The sequence below is a fragment of the Mycteria americana genome, chromosome 7 (assembly GCF_035582795.1).
Source record: "Mycteria americana isolate JAX WOST 10 ecotype Jacksonville Zoo and Gardens chromosome 7, USCA_MyAme_1.0, whole genome shotgun sequence".
Classification (NCBI taxonomy): domain Eukaryota; kingdom Metazoa; phylum Chordata; class Aves; order Ciconiiformes; family Ciconiidae; genus Mycteria; species Mycteria americana.
This window is the reverse complement of record NC_134371.1, coordinates 26,298,193-26,323,086: the sequence shown is the minus strand read 5'-3', so window position 1 is coordinate 26,323,086 and position 24,894 is coordinate 26,298,193. Positions and strand designations below refer to the sequence as shown.

General features: G+C 39.7%; 1 protein-coding gene across 2 annotated transcripts; it reads left to right on the top strand.

The window, feature by feature from the left end:
• Positions 1-777: 777 nt before the first annotated feature.
• Positions 778-23,966, top strand: FAM168B (family with sequence similarity 168 member B). Of its 2 annotated transcripts, XM_075507466.1 has the most exons (7): positions 778-1,019; positions 7,968-8,048; positions 11,667-11,750; positions 16,830-16,972; positions 17,919-18,096; positions 19,430-19,559; positions 20,920-23,966. In XM_075507466.1, the coding sequence occupies exons 2-6, from the start codon at positions 7,979-7,981 to the stop codon at positions 19,540-19,542; spliced, it is 588 nt and encodes a 195-aa protein (XP_075363581.1). In that variant the 5' UTR covers positions 778-1,019; positions 7,968-7,978; the 3' UTR covers positions 19,543-19,559; positions 20,920-23,966. The 2 variants fall into 2 exon arrangements, with proteins under 2 accessions (XP_075363581.1, XP_075363582.1); XM_075507467.1 differs by lacking the exons at positions 778-1,019; positions 7,968-8,048 and adding an exon at positions 11,003-11,149.
• The last annotated feature ends 928 nt before the right edge of the window (positions 23,967-24,894 follow it).

The window sequence follows — 24,894 nt, the reverse complement described above, 5'->3', positions numbered from 1 at the left end:
GCCAAGCAGCCTGACAGAGGTCGTCTGTATTCATTGTCTGAGCTCAGCATCTCCGATGCGCGCTTTCTCACTGCACAGCAACTGTTGCGTACGGACTTGGCCCAGCTCCTCTCCAAAGCTCAACTCCCCACACCCCCAGCACACAGTGCAGACCGCCACCCCCAGTATGTCATCCTTCCCCCGGGCGCCCAGGTAGACCCGACAGCGGCAAGTTCTCAGCACGGTTTTGTGGGCAGAGCGTGCCGTGTGGCTTGAAGGTGGCCAAATCCCACGGGACCCTGTTCCAGGGACCGGGGCTGTGCGGGTGCTCGGCCAGGCCCTTCCGCCGGGTTCGTACGCTGCCCGACCCGGAGCAGCCGGGAGGGCTCGCCACAGGCAAAGCCCTTTCCGAAGGAGAAAGCGTTCAGAGCTGCGGGGCAGGAACAGCGTTGTTGGGGCCAGCAGGCGCGAGGCGCTCCGTCCCCCGGGCCGGGAGCCGCAGCACCCAGAGGAAACGAGCGCCCCGGGGCAGCCGTGCTCGGGGTCTTCCCCCCCAGGAGGGAGGCGAGACCCGCTTTAACCCCCTTTGCCCTTCCGCGAGTCCCGCCGCTGCTTAACCCCAGCCCCGCAGCTCAGCGACGTCGCTAATGGCGGCGGCGGCGGCGGCGGCGGGGGGGGTGGGGGGTGGGGGGGGTGTCACGTGCTGCGGGGGGGTAGCACCCGGGGGCTTCCGTGCACGTGACGGCGGCTTCCGCCCCCTTGGCTAGGTGCGCGCGCCCCCTCCCCCGCGGAAGTGACGTCGGCGGCTGGGTCGGTGCGCAGTTGTTCGGTGCGGCCGGGCGCGGAGGAGCCGGAGTCGCCCGGCGGCTACTGCCCCCCCCGCCCCGCGCAGACAGCGCCCGCCCGGCTCCGCCCGCCGCCCCGCCCCGCCGCCGCCTCCCGCAGCCGCGTACGTACGGGCGGACGCACGCACGCACACACACACACGCAGCGAGACAGCCAGCGACGGCCGGGCCGCCACCACGAAGCGCCGCAGCCCGGTGAGTGCGAGGCGCCGAGGCCCGCCGCGGGTGGCGCCGGCTTCCGGAGCCACTCCTTCTTACCCTGCCGCGCCGGGCCCGTTATGTAAGGGAGCCCGGGCCCGGCGCCTCCTCCGCGGCCTGCGCCGCCGGCCTCTCGGGCGGGCCGCGGCGCGCCGCTTCGCGGCTCCCCCTCATCCATCCGGGCGACCCCTTCTCCGGCGGCGGGGCCGCGGCAGCGCCGCCATCCTGGGTCCTGGCGCAGGGGCGGGGGGCGGGCCCCAGCAACGCCGCTGTGGCGCGGGCAGCGGTGCGGGTGATGCCGGGGAGAGCGCTGCGGCCCGGCGGGCAGCTGCGCGCCGCTCCCCGCCAGGCGGGGCAGCGAGTAACCTTCAGCGTCGCTCGGGGGCTTGGAGGGCTCTCCGTAACAGGTGTCTAAAGTGGCCTTTAAACGGTGGCAGGTGATGATGGACTAAGTGAGGAGAGAGCCGGTTACCGACCGCCTCGCGGCACCGGTAGGCAGGGCCCGCGGCGCCCTGCGTCTCGTCCCCTTCTGCTTTCTGGCGCTGCCGGGAGCTCAGGTTACCTTTGTGGAGTAGGTTGGTTTTGAATGCATGGGACGTCTTTAATGCTGGTTTATTGGTGTAGGCTGAAGATTGTCCAGTTGATAACTTAATAAAAATTCAGTATAGCGTCATGAGGCGATCAATCCGTTGGATTTTCAAATAATAGTATCAGTGAGCTTCAGCTGGATGTGAAAGGCTGTCTGTGGCTTGCATGTTGTATCTGCCCTGTTGCCTTTATGTCTGTGAGCTGGAGGGAGGAATAAAATTTTAGTCGTCTGTAGCCTCTAGGAAGAGTTGTGAGAAAAAGAAAAAGGGCCTGGTGCAAACTGTGCTTTCAGGGCTTTTCTAGGACGTTTGGAACCAAACCATAAACACTGGCCAAATGATGAAATCGGTGCTCTGAGAAACATAAAAAGTTAGGTTTTAGGTAAGGGGTAGTATACAGCTCTCAGCATGAGAAGAGCTGCATTTAATTTGTTCTTAAATGTTCAGTAGTGGTGTACACGTTACCTAATTTGACTAGACTTTCTGTCTGCTTTAATGTGATTTTACTGTAAGATGTATAATTGTTAGTGTCATAAAACTTTCATACTTCCATGCTCATATAACACACGCTTCCCAACCTGTACTTTTTGTGGTAGTCATTACGCACTTCAACTTTCAGCTTAAAAAGTAGGAGGAATTAAGAGGCTTTTGGAGATTCTATCTCAATTTGGAACTTGTGACGGTTTCATCCTATTTCAAAAAAGAATGTGGAATAAACTGAAAATGAACTTCATGAAAGAATGCTTTGTAGGATAAAAATGTACCAAGGAGCAGAGCTTCAGGATTTAACCAAAAAATTGTGAATACGACTCCCTTATGTAGTGAAGTTTTAGTCTTCCAATTTGGGGGTTTTTTTGTTTCTCATAGTTGATTAACTTCCCCCAAATTTGGCAATAGACAGGCTTCTAAGATTCTTACCGTGAGGAATTGACGATTCTGCTGCGCTACTCCACTGCTTTGAAATAAGAATATACATGATCTCAGAGTTATGCAGGCGATGTAAGGATTTGAGCTGACAACTTTTATCCCCTTATGCAGTAACAACAACAAAAATTGTAGGCTTTGAGAAATGCTGGGCCGTTTGTTTAATCTTTCCATAGGTAGTGGGTTTTTTGAAGAAAACAGGCTTTGGTAAAGGTTCTATTTTGGAAGAATAGAACAATGCTACTAATGTACAAATGGAGTTGGTTCACGAGCAGGATCTTAGTATTTAATTTTTGGTATAGGTTTTCTTTTTGTGAATGACATACAGAAGTAGTTCTGTTGAGTCTTTAATATATCATCATATTGTCTCTGTCCTTACTGATACTGGGTACAAGTAGTATTGGTGTTAATGTATGTGTATTTCAAATATGTTATTCAACAAAAAAACCCCAAAACCAAACCACTATTAGAAAAGGCTTACAGATGAGAATTGTATTCATTAGAAAGGATTAAAAAGTCTAAACTGCTCTATTCCTTTGTAGTCTTAAAAAAAAAAAAATGCACACAGAAAACATTGAAGGGTGATTGCAAGTGTCTCATTCTTTCTTTTTTATGACAAGAACATCTTGTAACTCAAGCAGGAGAGGAAGACTTGCATGTGAATGATGTTTCCAGCTTTGTATTTTATTTTTGTATGTGAACTTTGGGCAAAGTTGTTAATTGTCCTTTTCCAGGCTGTGGTTCTACAGCTTCAATCAGCTTCACTATCCAGTCTTGCTCCCTTCCTTGCATTGGAACTGGTGCTGTCTTAGCCATTTGGTGATGTGTCTCAGCTCTCTCAAGCTGGTAGGAAGAAAACATAGCAACCCTCTGCCCAAAAAACTCCAGCAAAACCCAGAATTCTGCCAACCAACTTAGCTGATGCAACTTACTGAGGGGTTAGAGTGCCGGTGCTGGGAGTGGGATTGCTTGCCAGAAGCATGGCAGTTCTGCGTAAGCATTGATTCCAGCTGGCTTCAATCATGGACTACCATAAACCCATGCCCTGTTTTGAACAGGAGTAATATTTGTGTCTTGGTAAAATTCAGTGACCTTTTTTGTGGTCTTGGATGAAGGGAAGAAATGAAGCACGTTACCTGCAAATACCAATGCAGCATGGGAAGTGTTGTTTTAGACTTTATGAAGTCTTGAATGCCTGCTGATACGAGCCCCCTTTTTTTAAAGTAATTGTGACAAAAGTGCCTGTTACTTGGCCTAGGATTTGCATCAAAAGGCCTATTTTGGTGGCTGAAGTTTTAACAGAACGTAATGCAACTGAGACTTTAATCATTTTCAGTTATTTGAAGAGCAGAAGTGTCCTGAACTATGTTCTTTGTTACTTAGCAGTGGAAATTACTTTTTTTACATTACAAACTACCAGGCTTTTAGGAATTGCATTTTAATTCTGTTAAGCTTTGACTGGAAATCAAATGGGTAAAATGTAGAACATTACTAAGATGGTAATTAACTTCGTAAAGGAATTGTATGTAAGTGGAAACTGGGTCGTTTGTATAGTTTAACAGCAAACAGCATTCTAGAAGTATTCCAGGATGGATAGATGTTAAGTACTATAATGACTTAGTGTGAGTCTGCTTAAGTTCCAAGAACGAAAGCATTAGTGGACCACAGTAGTGTGCTTTAGGCAAGGTACTTGAGAGATTGTTCCCCAGCTCTTGTGATAGAATTGTCATAAAATGAGCACAAAGCAGCATTCAGGAGATCTTGTTCTGACAGTTTCTGCACAACTTTGTAATAGATATATTTTCTTACTATTTATTGTCAAAGGAATGTGGAGTTTGTTTTACAGTGTTTGCATTGATCTGTAGTTTTTGCAGGTATGTCTGTAAAATGATTTTTAAAAGCAGAATTTCCTAGAAATATGCTTATTCTGTGTAGCAGGAAAAGCTATGTGCAAAAGTGTGTCTAATTTGGAGTGCTGGAGCTTCAGCATTAACAGTGGTTGTCCTTTGTGCTCAGCTTCCTGAAACGTGAATTTAAGAGGAGGGTGATTGTCCTGGTATCTGTCCCAAGATGAGATTTAACAAGCTTGATCAAAACTGAGTTTGATTGTTTGGCTTTGGCAAGAATGAAACGTGAAGCATTTGCACTTCCCAAGCATGCTTGCATAGTCTTTAATCACAGCATCTTTAATAAATATGATTACCTTCATTTCAGCTGAAAGAATTAGTTGACTGTAATTTATATACAGTTGACTGTGCAATTTATATACAGATGATGCACAGTAGACACTTATTTGCATATACATTAACATGAGAATGCTTTGGAGGGGATGCCAACAAAAAGGTTGAAAGCCACGATTCTTTGGGTTCACTTTCTACTAGTTTCCCTAGCGTCTGATGTGGACTTTAAGTGTTACAGGGAAGTGGACTGCAAGGTTCCATATTTCAATATAACAGATGCCTTTCCAAGTAAAATTACAGTAAGAGTGGGATGATTGCAGCCACTGGGTAATACTATATAATTATACTTACACATGTTGGTTGTGTAAGTATAGGGTCTCTTTCAGAGAAGACCTGAAAATAATTATTTTTAATTAGAAGTGGTCTGAAGTTTTGTCTGCATTACAAAAACTGTAAGCACTATTTGTAGGCTGGTGGATCTCCACTTGTATTTCGGTGGTGAAACCTAGAGTGCAAAAGCAGAAGTGGTGAAAATACCTGTTGAACCAAAGTCGAATTAATGTTTGTGTATGTGTACACACGAATTTTGAAGTATGGCTGCGTCTGAAGTGGAAGTTGACACTGTTTCCGGTAAGAGGCAACTTGCAGGCTCCCAGTGCCATAGGTGTTTTCCCCTTACTTAAGTGGAATTCCTTTCTCTTAATCTGCACTTCCTTTGAGATCATTTCATGGGTTGTCTGACCTTTTCTATTCATTTTCTGTACCTTTTCAGCTTTGTATGGCTTCTGTTTAAGTCATCCCGCAGAATGTACATCCTTGTGTTCTTCTGCAGTCATTGACTACTATTACTTCTAATAGTTGGGTTGGGTTTTTTGTATTTTATCCAAATATTTACAGAAAGCTCTTGCTGGTTTTCCAGTCCTCTTTTTCTTTCTTTCTTCTTATTGTCATTCAGAATGGTGAGAGGGCCGCAGGGTTGTCTTTCCTCCTAATTGCTGTAGAGGCTGTAAGGAGGAACAGCATATTTGTAGGGATATGAGGGTGTGGGAGAATCCTATTTATATTTGAGTGGAAGGGTATATCCACCTCCCTTAAGACTTTTAGTCCACAACTCAGAAATGCTAAAACTGAAGTAAAGCTTGAACCTGTTATGGGTTTTGTAAGTTTAGAGAGAAAATGTGACGAAATCAACATAGAAAGAGGAGCAGAGATGTGAAAGAGAAGGAAGTGTAGGGAAATATTAAGGGAACAGACTGAAAGTTTTCAAGTAAATGAGAGTCCTTATTTAGAAAGGAGGACGCACAGAAGAAAGTGTGTGGGGGGAAAAAACAGTCTTTCTACAGTGAAATATTAGTCCAGCAAAATATGCCTGTTGGTTATGGTGCAGCAGAGTTAATGCTATTAAAACTCCATGGGGCTTCAGTGGAAAGTAATGCTTTATACTTGAAGACAACTAGTTTGCTGTAGAACATTTCCAAAGAGATTTGTGTCAAACTGCTTTTTTGATGTTGGTCAGGTGATAAAAACATGCTGCTCTGGGGAACTTTCTGCATACTAAGCAATGTAAATAGCAGGTTGATTGTTTTTTAACTCATTCTTAATGGATTCTGTTGTCTTGATATGTAATCAAGTATGAAGCTGGAAAAAATAAAAGCAATTCTATTTAAGTTAGTATTCTTGCTAAGTGTATGTGTGGGGAAAGTCCAAGAAACTGGTGCATCTTTTAATTCTCTTACAGCAAGTTTGAATGTTTTGTGAAACCTGATGATAAACGTTCTGACAGCATTTACTTTCTGATCTCCTAATTTTGCACAAATGTTTCTTTTACTTCTGTTGTGTACTAGGTGCTGCTAAAATTCTTGGCACAGAGCCGGTTTTAGTGTTACTTTAAAAAGCAAACTACTTATGCTTTATACAGTCACTTAACATTGGTTTATCAGTGCAGCTATACTGGTAAACTTAACTCAGATTCTTGCCATAACATAGTCTGTAACTAAAGTAGTGCATGTGTAATTATGACTCTTTCTTGCTTCATAAACTTAATTTACAAAATTCTGTTAAACTGTGTTAAACTGCTTAATGCACTGCTCGTTTAAGTAAGACATCATCTCGAGATGTAGAAGAGGAAGTGACTCAAGTATCAGATATTAACAGTTAATAAGAAAGTCTGGTTTCATAGTGCGTCCTCCTGTCTTGCCGTCAGAGGCTATTTGTAGTGAAAAATGGGCACTTGCAGGAAGAGAAGTGGTAAATCTGGAAATGTATGCAGAAAATCAGATGATTGAAGATATTGGGGTTAAAATATGGGGACTTTTTTTCTAAAATATTAGAAAAGTCATTGTGAACAGTACTCTTGTAAGAGGCACGTGGTGGGCTTGCTTGTGAGCTGTGCTGCAGTGATGTATGTTCCTAGAAGTACATAGGTGTACTAGAAAAATCTGAGAAGCATCTTCAATGCCATTTTATTTTCCTTTGTGTTTATGTACAAGATCGTTTTTAAAACTGGGGACTTGGTTTTAGTCCTGCCAGTGATGCTAGCTGTAGGTGCCTTTTTGGTGTGTGAATACACAAGTCAGAAATGACTGGACCCAACTGTCAGCTTGTCATAAGGCTCTGAAGAACTTAGCAGCAAGTAAATAAATAAACGTGAGCTAGCTGTCTAATACGGAAAGTCTTTTGCCCCTTACTGCTGTAATACTTGGGCTATTGACGGTGGATGAATTTGCTGCTGGTAAAGGACTGGAATCCCAGGCTTGAAATCCCAGTAGTAATAGACCGTAAGTATTTGCATACCTTGGCTAGATGATTTAAGAAAGAAATGGGAAGAAACCAAGATTGATAGATGGTAGATAGATAAGTGATTGATAGATGATAGATGGCATGGGGGAAGAAGTCCAACACATGTGAACTCCTGCAGTGGGTTATGGATTTGTGCACCATGGGGGAGCTCTTAGGGATGGAAATATTTTGAAAGCATGCTCCGCAACAGGGACTGTTTTATTCCTAAGATGTGCTCTAACTGATTTGAGGGTTGTGATGCTTTGAAACCTGCTTCTTCAGTGACTCTCTCTTGCTTGTAGCTACAGTTTTAATGTTAATGAGTAGTGGAATTGCTGCTTTTTCCTCTGTTACCTTTTCTGCCGATACGCTTTCCCCTATTTCCAGTTCCATTTTAGTTGCTGAGATTTCAAGCTTCCCCTATACTTGAGTAAATACTTTTTTCTTTTTTTTTTTTCCCCCCCCTCCTGATTCAGTTACTGAAATCATGAATCCTGTGTACAGCCCTGGATCTTCTGGGGTTCCCTATGCAAATGCCAAAGGAATTGGTTATCCAGGTAAGTAACTCTGTTTTTTTTTTTTAATGAGTTTCAGTTACACTGATCTTTGTAATCAAGAAGAAATAGTCACTTATGAATGGCTTCATGTATGGTAATCTGTTTTGGGATTTGGGTGGGTTTTTTTTTCATTTAAAAAGTGACATTTCAAGAGTGATGTTAGTTGTTCTGTTACATTTCTAACTTCAGTATCTCTTTCAGAGCAGCTTATTTTAGGAGCTCTAATAATTACGCCCTGCAAGAAGAGGAGTCAGTCTATTTCTGCTGCTAGTTGGCTGGCGCTGTTAACCTTTCTGTCCTCTAATTCTTTTTCATGCTATCTGTTTTATGACTGCCCAAAGCATAGCATCAAAGATGGGACCAAGAAAATTGCCAAAAGATGTTTTTAAAACAGAAATTACATGTATTTCTTGCTTTCTCTGTTTCTCATTTGGCTTCAAGTTTCTCTCCAGGGTTTTCCCCCCTCATCTCCTAATGTGTGTGTGAGCAGGCTTCATTTCTGATGTCCCCATAGTTCAGAAGCTGGATAAGGCAATAATTAGATTTGCACAGAACTTTCCAGGAAGGCCGAAGAGAAGGGCTGTGTGCCTCTGTGAGGCATTTCAAGCAGTATGTCTTGATGCAGTCTTTTTTTTTTTCTGTTATCTGTGGGGTAAGGGAATTATTCCATCCTGGGGGAGGCTGGAAGGTCTTTCAGCTCAGATTTTATGTATCATAACCAATTAAACTTTTGTAGCTTTTACAGGGAGGCTGTTTTGTGATTTAGTTGGTGTCTGTGTTGGGAGCTAGAAATCATTCTGCGCCATTACTGTTATATTCTTTGTAGCTGTACTATATTTTCCTACTGGTATTTACAGTTTTTAAGTCTGTTTTTCAGCTTAGATAGTGTACTGGGGTTCCTGTTTTCCTGTTCCGCTTTTCTCTGTTCCTTCTTCTAAATACTGGTGCATAAATGAATTTTCTTTACTGTTGACTTGATTGTCTCAAAAACCTTTTATTTTTATTTTTGCTTTTCAGGTACTTTTAATTTTTTCTTCAAACTAGTGTGTACCTTTCTTGATTTCTACAGTATTTATAAGGGGAAAACACAAGCTGTGTTGCAGTGTTTTTTAAGTCTATTAAGTGACTGAAATGGTGCAGTAATAAATTGTAAAGCTGATGCTGTGTAACCAAAGTCCCGCAGGATGGTTTTATTCTCTGTAACTGTCTTAGTTATATGGACTACAGTAATTTTATAAGGCAAGCAGTAGTGGCTTATTAATTAATATCAGTTACAGTACAGTTATTTCTATATTTGTAACAGATTGCTTTTTCAAGGCTTTCTTTTGCTTTAGGTAAATATTATTATGAATTATTTAAATATAACTTTGTGTTTTTGTCTCTATTCATTTTCTGAATACAGATTTATATTAACCAGGGTTTCATTTGTACTTATAGCCATTTACACGTTGCGTTGAAGCTCTTGTTTATGCTAATCTAAGTGGTACCTTAATTTACTTGGGAAGATATACTATTGTCGATTCATAAATAGCAGTTTAACCAATATTACAACTTCTAATCTTTTATTCTACTGTTACACATATTAGACTAATTGTGAATTATGTAAGTACTGTATATTTGCCATTCTTCACTTGGTTGTAAATAAGCATAACTAAAATATATGGAATTGAAGTAGAATTGTTATAGAAGTGCCTTAAATGTCATGCTACAAGTTGATAACTCAAAGTTCTTCCTTATAGTAGTCAGTGAATTTACACAACTGTGACCCTTAAATTCAGCTTAGTCGATAAGTTCTACAGTGTTACACTGTACAGATAGTTTTCTGAGCTGCCTGGTTCAGTCTTAAAGGTGGTAGGATAAACACAAAACACATTTTCTAAAGTGAAAAGTAGACTTGCATTTTGGGATTTTTTAAAAAAAATTTTTGCATGACTAAGTCTCCCTTCTTTGCCTCCTAATTTAAAAGCTACAGATTCTCCATTCAGAATCATTGAATTTACATGGGTTGCATGGGAATAGGAAGTAATGAACATACTGCTAGGTGGAACGTATTATTTAAAGGCACTGTGTTGCTAAAGCTGTTGCATAATTAATAGCTGTTTATATTATACTACACCTATTTGAGGTTGTTGCATGGGTTTACCATAGCAAGGAATCACTATCCAAATGTTCTCACATGGATGAAAGTTCTGTGTAGAAGTTAAAACTGCTGCTTGTTGTAGTTACATTTTTCACAAACGACTTGTTTCTTGAGCAGCTCAGAGTGTTCTACTGTGGAGCTAAACCTGTGAAGAAAGAACAGAGGACTGAAAATGTATGCAACACAAATAATGTTGCAGATGTGCAGTCAGTTTGAGTAATGTGTAAAGCTGTACTAAAGCTTTTCATTAGCAGCTTGTGAATTTGAAATCTTAAGAGCTATTTACACTCTGAAAAGTTGTTATCAATTGGATATGTTATTTTTACCTTTGATTTTTAAGCCTAATGCTTTTCTTAGTCTTATCCATGCTGACCACCTAATAGTAGTGCCAAGTGTATGTCACTTGATATGTTTACAGGGTGCTTTACAAAACTAGATTAGCATATATAGTCCTGAGCTAAGGAATTTTTATTGTTAGGAGTAATTGCTAAGGACTCTGGGATTTATAGCAAAATAGAAACCCTTCAAATTTGAATAGCAGTTTAAAACAAACTAGCAGCTTTAAGCCTGACAGTGAATATGCAAATAGTAATTACCTTTTATCTGGAGAGGGTGAATTCTTTATATGTTGATAAAAAAATGTGGTAGTAACTCTGTCTTTCTAAATACAGACATTACTTAGTTTTACAGTTTGGAATAACATAAATAAGTTCCTGGAAAAATTAATAGCTATGATTAATTCAGCAATTTCACTTACTACAATCTAAACAAACTTTGTCTCTTTCAGGTAACTGTAGCTTTTGCTAATGCTGTTTTTTGCCTTATGTTGGAGGCCAGTATATTGCGATATTCAGCCGTAGTGGTTCTTGTATTCTGGTGTAGAAGTGTTAACCTATCATTTTGCTGATACCTCAATGAATCACTTGTTACTGTTAACTGTCATAGTACATACTTGAAACTGGTGAGCTTGTTTGATACTTGAGTGTAATAACAAATCTGTGTCAAATGGAATGAGTATTTCGGACTACCTAAGGTTGCTTTGTACTCTCTACTTGCGATATCTCTGATTTGGAGAGTCAGAGTCACTCTGACTTCTAGGGATTTATTTCTGTGAAAATGTCCCTTCAGATAAATATTTTCTATACATCGGGTCTTAAAACTTGGGGGGGAGGGGGCTGGATAGTTGCACAAAACTTTGTCCAACTAACTTGAGTTACTTGGCCATCTTTGAGATTTGCTGAAACAGGGATGTAAGGGAGAATGGCACTTGTGACTCCTTAGCTGTTCCCTTCGTCTAGCATTCAGCTTCAGGTGGCTTGGGAGAAGAGGAGCTCGATGTTTTAGTTGAGGAGGTGTGATTGAAGGCCATCTGTTAGCTCATCTCAATTAAAAGATGTACAGTGAGAATCTTTGAGAGTAAAGTCTAGTTAGACTGTGCAGTCAAGTCTAGAAAATAACTGACATATTCTTTCTTCTAGCTGGCTTCCCAATGGGCTATGCAGCAGCTGCTCCTGCCTATTCCCCTAATATGTATCCTGGAGCAAATCCTACCTTCCAAACAGGTATGTGTAATAGGTATGTCAAAGCAGTAACCTGAAGTTTGGAAGTTGTTAGAACCAAGAAAGGAAAAGCTTTAGGGGCTTACAATAACACTTATCCCACAGTGTAAGTTTTATATTACTTTGAATGTGACTCGTAAGGCATCATCTGATAAATTAAATTGAGTATAATCTTAAGTCATACTACTTGCACCTCCAGAGAAGGGAAAAGCTGAGTTTTTAGCTGTTGTTCCTATATTTCAGGCTGATACTTGAGGATTGCATCGTGTTTCCCTTCACTGCTTCCTTCTTGATTCTGTTTGCTTTGCATCCTACTGGTTGTTTCCAGATTCCTGTTTTTTCTTCTGTCTGTTGTCTTCAAAATTCTTTTTTCATCCTTTTCTTAAGTGGTATCTCTTTCCAAGTTCAACTTCCTGCCTTCTTTCTGCCCTTAAAATTGCCTTCCACAAACTGATTGTCTAGAAAGCCTGGTTGCTGGGTAAAACTGTTTTGTCCACAGTGGATATTGGGGGAGGATTTAGGTAACTGCATTTGCATGCTTGTCATCTAAGAGAAAGGGAATGTGATGAGCCTAGGAAAAGGGAGATGGAAAAACAGAATCACAGAATCGTATAGGTTGCAAAAGACCTTTAAGATCATCGAGTCCAGCTGTAAACCTAACACTACCAAGACCACCACTATACCATGTCCCTAAGCACCTCATCCAAACGTCTTTTAAATACTTCCAGGGATGGCGACTCAACCACTTCCCTGGGCAGCCTGTTCCAATGCTTGACAACCCTTTCAGTGAAGTAAAATCTCCTAATATCCAGTCTAAACCTCCCCTGGCACAACTTGAGGCCATTTCCTCTTGTCCTATTGCTTGTTACTTGGGAGAAGAGACTGACACCCACCTCTCTACAACCTCCTTTCAGGGAGTTGAAGAGAGCAATAAGGTCTCCCCTCAGCCTCCTTTTCTCCAGGCTAAGCAACCCCAGTTCCCTCAGCCACTCCTCATAAGGCTTGTGCTCTAGACCCTTCACCAGCTTCATTGCCCTTCTCTGGACACGCTCCAGCACCTCAATGTCTCTCTTGTAGTGAGGGACCCAAAACTGAACACAGTATTCGAGGTGCAGCCTCACTAGCGCCGAGTACAGGGGCACGATCACTTCCCTAGTCCTGCTGGCCACACTATTTTTGATACAAGCCAGGATGCCATTGGCTTTCTTGGCCACCTGGGCACACTGCTGGCTCATATTCAGGCGGCTGTCAACCAGCACTCCCAGGTCCTTTTCTGCCAGGCAGCTTTCCAGCCACTCTTTCCCAAGCCTGTAGTGTTGCATAGGGTTGTTGTGGCCCAAGTGCAGGACCTTGCACTTAGCCTTGTCAAACCTCGTACTGTAATGGATCAAAACAGACATAAGAGAAACCAAAGCACTCACCTAAGTTATTTTTATGTAGTTCTGCCTTCACTAATAGAAGATGATTTTGATGTGCTAATGCTTGAAACAAAACAGAAACAGGTAGCATTAATTTCCACTTAAACCAGGAACATACATCTGATAGAACAGTATTCTCCCTGTGGTTATTTTGCATACTAAGGAATTCCTTAGATTGCTTTGTTAATGTAGATCTGGGCCATCTTCAGGAGCTATTTCACTTGCATATATTATGCCAATTTTTGAGATACACATGGGACATAACCAAATTTGTCCCTAAATTCCCTTGTGTAACTTATGGTGATGGGAAAGGATGCTGCTTGAAATTGGGAAGCTTACGTTGTGGAAGCCTGCTTGCAGTATTGAAGTTCAGTGTTTGTCATGTATGGTATTCCATTAACTACCAGGACACTCTTAAAAGGGTGTGGCAGCAATTACTGAGGCAAGAGAGAGTAAGTAATCTAAAATGTTTCCGTGTTAAAAGTACATAGCTGTGTAGCTTTCCTTGGAACTGTAGAGTATTCTAGTTGGTACAGCCTGTGTCTCTGTTCAGTTTGCTGTTTAGAGGCATAGCAAGTGCAGAACTGATTTTGGCTTGTCTTCGGTCTTGAATTGAAGGTAGGGAAACGGATGGATATTAAGTTCCAGTAATTTAAAAAAAAAAAATCTATCCTTTGGATAGGGTATTGTCTCTGTGGAAGTATCAGCCTAGGGGTACTAGCTTGCATTTGCACTGGATTGCTTAAGAACTTTGAGAGTGATGTTCAAGGGAGGGCAGTTCCCATCCAGGGGTATGTGTCTTAGCATGGGAGTCAAAACCCTATGTGGGCTTTTATTATCGGCTTGTATTACTAATAGGCCATTCAGTTTCATGGTCGAGATTACCTTAGTGATGTGTCTCTGCCTTCTGTGCTCCATTGTATATATCATCAGGATTCCTGCAGCTGTGCTGAGGAGTAGCTGTAATTTTTGATCCTAGGATCAGATAACTGAAAGGTAGTTCCAGTCTTATTACTGGTTGCAGTTTGCAGATTCTACTGCAGGAAGATGAAGATAAGCTGCATGTAATCAGTTTACCAAATCATGAGACTGATGTTTTTATCCAGTTGATTGGGTTTTTTCCTCCATGTCAGTTATGTTGTAATAGAAGGTTATGGTTTCTGGGGAAGATTCTTGACTTGTTAGACTTAATCGTGTTGTAAGATTAGTTTGCATTAATTCATCTTGGAATATATCTCTAGCTATATAATGAAGTTAGAGTAAGAATTTTTTCACTTTTATGTGAAAAAGGAATAGAGATGTATAGAAGTTATATACCATCTTCGAATGTCCTTAATTTTTTTTAAAGGTAGTACTATTAGAGTCTTTATTGCTGTTGAATAGAAAATAAGCTTTTATTTCATAACTAAGAATAGCTTTAATTTTTAGTTACTCTTTAAGCTATGAACTAAAGTTCAAAATGTCTAGATCTCCTAATTCAGGCAGATAACAGCTTGAAGTACTTTGTCCTAGCAGCAGGGATTTTTTTATATTTCTCTTTTAACTTTTCTGATGTAACTGTTTGTAGAATCAAAGCTTTTGTAAATTCACATCACGCAGCAGTATTTGAATGTGCCATGCCACTGCTGTTCAGAAAGGGTACCTTCTTTACAGGTATTTTTCTTAAATTTCTGTGGTTTTTTTAATAACCATGTGGTTTACTTTTAAGGTCTTTGCTCCCTGTAAGGGAGAAAGAAATTAAATGGGAAGGCGGAATACCTTTTGTACAGATGTACCATGCTACAAGAATGAAAGTTGAATTGCCTGTGCAGCTGGATCAGTGGGTTTTTAGAATGAGAGTGGGTTTTACTGAGGACATAGTTGTAGTTCAGTAGTGATGCCTTGCGTTCGGCATTTTGTGGCTGAGTTATTCAACACAAATAGCTCCCCATACTAGAAATAGAAGTTACTTCCTCAGCATGCTTTATTCTTCAAATACTTAGGGTCTCTAAAAACAAGACTTCAGCGTAAGTGCTGTGGTAGCTTTCTTTAGTGTCTCTGAAGGTGATAAATTCTATTAAAAAAAAAAAAGGGGAAGAAAAACATAGTAAGCTTATTTCTTCATTAACATAACAATTTTCAGTTTGAAGGCTGGAATGAAATCGGAAAGAAACTCACACTTGTTCAAAAACAGTGAAGGTCATCTGTCATCATGCTGTCTGCACAGACTGATTTTTCACAACACAAATGCCAGTGTTCTCTCTGCTATATAGCTTCAGATCTGTTCTCTGTATTAAAGTTGGCATATTCTAGACAGTTTTTAAAGTCAACCTAATCTCTGTTCTGATAGTCTCATTTTTTTCTATAATTACCAAGTGTTTTTTCTTCCTTGTGTTGCCCTAGTCCTAGTTTGTACAATTCAAAGTAAACAGAAATTGTATCTGTGGATGTTGCATCTCCTAGTGTGGTGGACCTGCATGAGACCCAAGATATTTTCTAGGGCTAGGCTAGGGCTTTGATGCTTTCTCCGGCATAGGTCATGCCTGTTGTTTACTACCCTAAATGTCATTGCTGGTGGATGCTGCTGCTAAGGTATTTGTATTCCCACTCTGGCCATTAAGTCATAGTATAATCTTGGGAGTGTAGCGTGCAGCAGATCTTAGTATAGCGTGTAGCAGATCAGGTGCTTTTCATAGATCTCCTCCATGCCTCATCAAGCCCTTGTTCTGTTATCCTGAGACCTTGTCTGATGAGGGCTGAAGAAATTACCCAAGAACTGTCTTTAGGCAGGGTCTGAGCCAGCAGTTGCTACTTATCCCTGTAAAAATTGAACAGTTCCCACCGTTTACAAGGCAGACTAATTTTGAGGGCCTTGTAATAGGAATGTAAAATTCTTTCTGATGGCATCTGAAGTCTTACTGTAATGTATCAAAATAATTCTTAAGTGATGATTAAGGGTATGTCTATGTATGTAATACACAAAAAGGAGATTTAAAGATATTAAAGTGCCTTCGAAGTCTAATTTGCAATTGCAATGAACTCTACAGTGCTTGTGTTTTAAAGGTATGGCCTTTCATATTTATTTTAGCCAGTTCAGAAAATGCTAGAAAACATATATGAATAAATGTCAGTTGAAGTAGAGGTTGCAGATTGTGTGTCTGTTCTCTGAAAAATCATCTTGAGCTCTTTACATGATTCTGAATTTTGAAATTAAGTTATTCTTGTGCTATATCGTCTTCTACAGAAGGTAATTGCAGGTTAGTTAACTGTTACTATGTTTTGCCAGTACAATTTGGAGTGCATTGAGAACTGGGCTCATATTAACACGTACCAAATCCTCCTATGTAGGAATGCTGTCTAATAGGCTGAATCCAAGTATTTAATGATGTTACTGCGAAAATCCAAATCCACTTTTTTATCCCATATCCATAGATTTGAAGAGCAAATTATGCAAAAACGCAGTTAACTTCCATGCTTAGTTGGCAGAGTCAAGTATTATTTTCAGACTGTTACCAGTATTATGTAAATGATAGAACTTGTGCTTGGATATTGAGACTAGCCTACTAAGTACTCACATGAAGATCAAGGAATTTGGAAATTAAGAAAATAGTTACCTCTGACTTTAGAAAGCAGTGTACTGACACTTGTTTTTCATGTTTTTAATGCAGATTTACCTTTGTTTCAGGTTATACACCAGGCACCCCATATAAAGTATCTTGTTCACCCACTAGTGGTGCAGTGCCACCATATTCTTCCTCACCGAATCCCTATCAGACTGCTGTGTACCCAGTTCGAAGTGCCTATCCACAGCAGAATCCATATGCACAGGTAAATGAACAGAATAAAAAAAATGTCTGTTTGAATACTGTTTGTTTACCTTGTAATATCTGCTTGAACTCTTAACTTTACATCACATTTATTTCTTCATGGATGGAGAGAATTTTTAGCTGCCTACAGTAAAAATTCTTAATACAGTGATTTACAGAGTGTGTGTGTGTGCACTTTTACATTCTTTCTCACATGACAGTTACTCTGCTCTTACGGATAATGTGTTTAGTCTTTGAAGAGACGCTAGATTCAGTAGTTTTAAAAGTGCGTGCTGGATGCTGTAACTACCACATCCTAATTTTGTTTTGTCAAAAATCATCATGAAGTTGCACTAATTTTTTTTTTTTTTCCAGGAAGCCTCTGTTGTGATTTGGGGAGTTACCAAGCCTCATGTTAGGCAAACTGTTGAAAAGTATTAGAAAGGATAGAATTAAGACACTTCAGTAAAAATGATATTTTGGGGAAAAGTTGGCCCTCTTTTTGCGTAGAGGAAACTTGCCTGGCGTGCACGCAGTAGTTGAAGGGAATTAATATGCACGTAACAAGGTTTATCCAATCTGCTTAGCGTATTTGGATTTGTCAGAAACCTTTGGTTCTTTAACTAAAAGCAGCTGAATAAAAAGTTGTGAAAGAATGAGAGAAGTTCCATCATGGATTAATATATGAAAAGATACCAAATGAAGGGAATGAATGACGAATGAGTCCTACAGAGGTCCCTGCTTTTGAATGTTACCCTAAATGCCTTAAAAAGGGGCTAAATGTTAAAAAGTTTGCCAGTGAAACGCAATTGGAAAAGTAGAAATGAATGTTTTGGCTTCTGCTCTGTAAATACATTGCATCTTTAGAATAATGCTTTTATTTTATGATGCATTCATGAAAGAAGACATCATTTATCTTCCCCACCAAATATACTATAATTACTTAATTTACTTTTTTTCTCTGACAGCAAGGCACTTACTACACACAGCCTTTATATGCAGCACCACCCCACGTAATTCACCACACCACAGTGGTACAGCCTAATGGCATGCCAGCAACTATGTATCCAGCTCCAATTCCACCACCAAGAGGAAATGGTGTGACTATGGGGATGGTGGCTGGGACTACTATGGCAATGTCAGCAGGTATGTGAACTCACAACAACCCTTATGCTTTCTTGATGAAGCTCTCCTTTCGGGTCCAGGCAGAACACAGCTGCATTACAAGAATGTGATGCCAGAGGTGTACTTGGCAGAATCATAAAATTGTTTAGATTAGAAGGGACTTTTGTAGGTCACCTAGTCCAGCATCTTCAAAGTGGGTCTGGCTAGATCAGGTTGCGTACTTGTTCAGTGATATTTTGATCATGTCTAAGGATGGAGATATCACATCCTCTTTTCAGATACTAGTATTAAGGTAAAATAGTTCTTCTTTATATCTGTATGGGATGTCATTTATTCTTGCATCCTTTGCTTCTCATCTTATCGTGTGAAGAGTCTGACTTCCTCTTCTTGATACATTTCTCTACGCCTAGCTGAAAACAGCAACCTCTTAAGGCTGAGGAAAATGCGGTGTTCTTAGCCCACCCCTCATATCGCTGACCTTCCTTGTATGTTGAGATATAACATTTTATGTGTTTGCACTACTTGCAGGTCTTCTGTGTCATAGGCAATGGTTAGGGATGTCTGCTTCCTAATGCCACACTCTTTTAGTGGTAGTGTTTTGGAAAAAATGTTGTTTAACCAATATCTAGACTCATCTGTGAGTGTTTACTGAGGGAGTGTCATGCTTTGTTACTGGTGGGTGTTAACTCATGAAGAAATGTCCACATTCACTCAAAGGCTGCTCAATTCAGTAATCTAAAAAATGAGAGCTATGAGCTTGTTTTCAGATTCTGGTTTTTATCTTGTCAAATGTATCATTTAATTTGAGGAATCTCAAAACTAGAGAAGTTATGTGTCACAAACTGAGCTAACGCTGGAGTTTTGTATGTGGGCAAGCTTATCCCAGGTGTTTGTTACTGTTTCTACAAAGTGCTGTAGAGTAAGACAGTTAAGATCCTGCTATCTCAGCCTGTTTGTTTCTGAAGCCCATTAGTCTGTAAAACCTATCTGGAATAATGCAAAAAAGAACTAATTTATTCTGATTTATCAGTCAAGTTATCTACCATCAAATATTCTTATGGCATGTAAAGCCTGCTGTGGGAAAAAGTTTTGCAGTGAATAATGCTTATGCTGCAGGGTTTCTGCTAGAGCTATTTTTGAGTAGTGAGTGTCTTTATGTGCATTGGACTAAACATTAAAATGATCCTCTTGCATAAATATTTGAAGGAAGTTTGGGACTGGAGTGCAAAATGATACTGGTAATTTTAAATTGGAAGAAGACCTGTAATTGTTTTTAAATAACTTTTTTTTTCTCCTTCTTCTCCCCCCCCCCCCGAATTTGTGCTTACTGAAAAAAATGTTCTCTTCATCCTAGGTACTTTGTTGACAACTCATTCCCCAACTCCAGTAGCCCCTCATCCAGTTACTATGCCCACATATCGGGCTCCAGGAACACCAACCTATAGTTATGTGCCCCCACAGTGGTGATCATCCTGGCAGTCAGTGTAAGTTACCGATTTAGATTGAAAGCAGTTAATCTTTCTTATAAATGACAGCATTGCAGGTTCTTTCGGGGACATTTTTCAGAAGGTAAGCAGTCTGGGGTACTTCTTACTCAATTAGAATACTGTAGAATACACAAAAATTATTGCTTATGTAATAGCTGTTCCCTGCAAAGGAGAGAAGCCTAGTGGGACTCCTTCAGTGGTCTGTATCTTCAGAAATCATGAAACATTTTCATGGTTCATGATTGCTGAATATGAAAGAATGAGCCTCAAGTTTGCCTTATTAAAATACATCTGGGACTAAATATATTGAGTATTTTGGATTCATTGGTAATTGTTGAATTCAGCAGTACTGTGATTTGTGAATGTAATGTGTGTAACTTTGTAGTTTTATTTTTGATTGGCTAAATATGTAGGCAAGGTAGGTGTTTTGCTTTGTTCTGAGGGAGAATCTTTCTCACGAGCTGCTGAAACAAATAGACATCCTTGAGTTAATTTCATATATTCACTGTGTTTCAGGTAAATCTCAGTTCATATTTCTTGCAGTCAGCATGGAAAGATCATTTCTAGTGTGGACCAAAATGTAGATCATGGGTCTCAAGAAAAGGAGTTTAATTTTAAAATCTGCTATAAGGTGGGATGGATTTTGGGGACGTAATGTGTGTCAAACTGACACAAAGCCTAGTGTTTTTGGGATCCTCACTTCTGCTTCTGTTGTCTTTTAGCATACATTGAGAGCAGCTTCATTTGAAATAAGGACTTGTCAGACCAACTGAACTAGAAATTGTCACTTTTAGTCCATTATTTTATGACAAAGTTAACTTTGTTTTAACTTTCTTTGGACTTGCGTTTCAGCAGTTAGGAGTCCAGAGTTCTGTTATTACAGGTGACTGTATTCCCTTTGAGTTAGCAATGCAGCAGCCATTTCTCATTTTGCTGTGATGCTACATATCAGTCTGCAGATCTGAAATGTTTCACATATATTTTGTCCAAGAATGTCATATTACATGAGTATAAAAAGTGAGAGTTTTGCTGTGACTAAACTCATGACTGCTGATAATTAAATTTAGTATAAAATACCTTTTTAATGTTGCACCTTCTACTTCAGACAAAACTACTGGTCATGACAGAAAGCTGGAATGGACATCACAGGAGAAAATCAATGTAGTTAAGAATTAACCTAGAAGCCTATAGGTTTCAGTTGACTGGATAAGTGCTAGGGTGGCATTATATAATACTTAACATCTGTTGTGTGTGCATATGAATGTGGTGCATGCGATGTTAGAAAGTTCTGCCACACTCAAATAACATTTAACATAATTGAGAATATTTTCTACTTTTTTTTCACTTCTTAACATAGGTTTGAAGATGGGAGATATGCAATCAAGAAATTGAGGTTTAAAAGTTGGTGCTGAAGCCCTCATGCCTCCAACCAGGACTTTTCTTCTGAATGCTTTCAACACTTGGCTAAACACTACTAATTCCTGATCACTGAAGATTTTCCAGTGCTGCATATCTTACATCTTGGAACTCCAGCAGTTAGTCTTAAAGCAAATCCTGTTTTGTGGACTGTCTTGCAATTTTTTAGCTAATTATAATGATAAAAAGGGAGTATAAATTTATTCTGATCCATATCTAGTTGAGTGCATGTTAAAACACAAAAACAAAGCTTGCTCAATCTACCTGCAGTGACTGATGCAAAAACATCATATGCAAATCCAAAGGAACCGAAAAGTATTTTACAACTTGTATCACTAATGCACTGTTGTAATGTATGCAGGGTCTTAAAAGGTAGAATCATGACAGTGAGTTTCTTTATAGAATACCATAATATACATTAGATAAGTGCTTCAGCCTTTTTCAGGTTGATGGATTTGCCAGTTTAAAAGGGGCATATTTTTATTTAAGTGATGTATTCTTTTCAAATTCAACTACTAAATTGGAGTGACTGGAAAATGAGTCAGACAAGCTGTAGAAATCCCGCACACAATTAGTTTACTTCATACCTTTTCATTTTCATTATATGGATTCAGTGTTATACAGATGTTCTTAAGGATCAGAATGAAATGACAAAGGTAATACTGTGTGTGCCAGTAAATAAAGCAAACTTCCTTGAGGCAAAACTGGCTCTTAGGAATAGTAGGAGGCGACATCACCTGCATAAGGAATTGCATGTCCTGGGGAGATATATATCTAGTACTATCTTTCATATGATGCGAGATGTGTCAAAGTGAGACTGCCACACAGACTGATAGAAAAACACTTTTAGTTCTCAGTTCAGGAAATCCGTGCTGTTTTTCCTAAAGAATGTTGTAGTCAGTTGAAAATGTATGTGGAGTTGATCCAGCTTGCTTTCCTGAAACTTAAGAAATGCTAGGCTTTCTACAACAAACAGGAGGAGTTCAGCTGCATGTTATTCGGAGGAAAGCTTGTGTGCCTGATGAGTATGTTAAAGGGGAACAAATCATTTTAACACAATTTCCTTATTAGCTACTTGCAGTATGGACTATGGATATGCTGTAGTAGGGCTGCCAGAATATAGAGGTTTCAAATAGCTGTTGTTTTTGTTGTTGGTTTTTTTCCTGAAAATATTTGTAATTGAAGTAGGAGCCATTTGTTGGTTACAGCATTTTGATGTGTTTTCTTAGTATTTTCTTTTTTTACTTCCTAAATTGCACTTGGAATCATGTAAAGTAAGACTGACTGCAGATTAGCATTTCATTGCAATGAGTCATTTCTGATATTCTTTCTTGCAACTTCAATTTTTTAAAAGTACCTCAAAGCAAATGCTGTGGGGATAAAGGGCTAGCCTTAGAACCCATTTGTATACCAAAATTGTTACAGGGGAGATTTTAAATTTTTAAATTTGAATATTGCACATAAAATCAAGGTTTTTCTTAAACCTGCTTGACTTATGATTCCAGAAAGATGTGATTTTTCTTTTTTTGGATACATTCTGCCTGCAATAAATTATGCAGTAAATGGTTATAAAATGTTGTTCCCTTTTAAGCGTTTACACAGAGGTATATCAGGCTGTATTGTTCTTGTAGGTTAATTTCCATTCAGAAGTAAATTTTTTTTAAGTTGTATATCTAGTCGCTTTGTTTTGGGGTGTTCTGCTCCTATACAGATTTGGCAGCTACTTCAGGGTAGCATAAGTGCTGATTTAATGCTGCCATTCCAGTACTCTGCCCTGGTGGGAGGCTTATGTACCTTCATAATCCGTTGGTGGTTAGAGCCTTCAGTAACTTTTTTTTTTACAGTAAGCACTGTCCATATTTTTTACTTCCTTTTTTTTTTGTTTAATAAAGTTCAGGTTTATTTTGCATGAATCACTGTCAGTTGACGGCCCCCTTATTTCTAATGCCTTGAACATAACTATGTTGTTGGAATAAGTACTTTAAACCTTACTCATGAGCACTTACTGCAGCTTAGGGATTTCCATATGTTTTTATATGGAGCAGAAAATTACCCCAGACAAACTATTTGAGTCTGTACTGCTTTGTTCAAGTCTGTTTAACAATTCCAGTAGTGTAGTAGATTTGCAGCTTTGATTAGTCAGGTGTGCCAGAGAGTACAGTGAACATTAATACAGGCCGTTTGTCCATTTTAGCTAGTAGAAAGTGATGTTTTGTTGTCTTAGCATGATTTTAACGAAGAGCTGAGGTATGAAACAGTGCTATGTTGGGGAGAAGCTATGAAGAACAAGCTCAAAGCTTTGCTGTCTCCTGTCTCATCACCCAATAAACTAAAGCTTTGAAAATCGTAGGAGAGAACTTTCTTGAATGCTGCAATAGATAAATAGTTAAGGAATTAATATAACTTCCTATATATTTGCTCTAACTTCAGATTCCTGAATGTCATCTTGGAATTGGTCTCTGTATAATACTTCATAACATTTAGGCAGTCTCACTTACTTGAGCACTTTTTTTTCCTAAGTTGCATTATGGGATTCATCCATGAGGGGGAAACTGTACCTTTTTTAAAAGGTACTTACACCTTCCAGTTTTGATCGATTATAATCTGCTGGGAGGGTGGAGCATGTCTCCAGTAGTTGATATGGAAAGTAACCAAAAGCACAGTGCAGGGGGGCGGGGGGAATATGTGTATATATAACTATCTTAATGGTATTTTGTTGCAAATAGTAGAAAGCATGGATATAAAACTGCGGCGGGGGAAACTGTACATCATTAAATAGGCGTTTACACAGTGAGGGTCTTATGAAACATTCTCTCCTGCTTTTTATATAACATTCCCTATTTAGAATTCCTTTATAAATAAATACACAGTATGTGTTTGCACTAGAGCTCCTCAGCAAATGAAAAGAGCTAGTGCAGTAGAGACATTTCAGATCAAGCTTCTCTTTAAAAAAAAAAAAAAAAAACCAAAAAAAAAAACCAAACAAACTTTTATGGCAGCTTTATATGATTAAAAAAGTACTACTTTAAACCTGGAACTGAAAATAACTGTTGCAGCAATAACAAAGAGAAGTCCAAGAAAGATTTTTTTTTTTTTTTTTTTTTAAATTCAAATTTCAGGTGTTGAGTTTAGATAAAGTATTTTTAAACTGAGGTATTCCCTATGTCGGTAACAACTGATGAAAATGTCTTTTAAATGTAGCAGCAGCAAAAGAAAAATGGCTAATAATTGGCACCAAAACCTTGTAGCCCTAGTCAGTGGCGTGGTGGTTATTTACAAAACACTAGGAAGGAAAATGGAGAACCTACTACTGGATGTTGCTTATGCTTGCTGTGACCATCTCCTGTTTGAAGTTTCTAGGAGACGTGCAGGAATGCTGTTCAAGAAAGCTTCTTTTTCAGTGTACTATGCAAGTTAAATGCTTAGATGCAGTGGTAGATGAAAAAAAGCCTTTATTTTAGTTGAAGTCCTTCCTTGTATTGCTTCATCCACTGAAAAAAAACCAAAACACCACCACCACCTGTAAGTACCACCATGTCTTAGTGTTGTCTGAGAATAGTTCATGGTACAGAGTTGTATACCAGGGTACTCAACATTGACTACTCTTCATGGAGCATTCTGGCTTCACTGCTACTTGGCTAGTAAGGCCGCTTAAGGTATCTGAGCAAGAGATGGTCAGAATTGACTTGGAATCACTCCCCAGTGCTTAAGCACAGTATTATATACCCATCCATTTGGGTTTAGAACATAACTTTTGCTTGAATAGGTAAGCACAGCAATCTGATACCACCACTTAACTCTAGGCTTAAACGCATACTAGAGGGTAGTAAATACGGCGTATGTGAAACCTCCCATCTTAGGAACATGAACAATAGTGATGCTTCAGCTGGAACTTGTGGGAAAGAGGACAGATGCT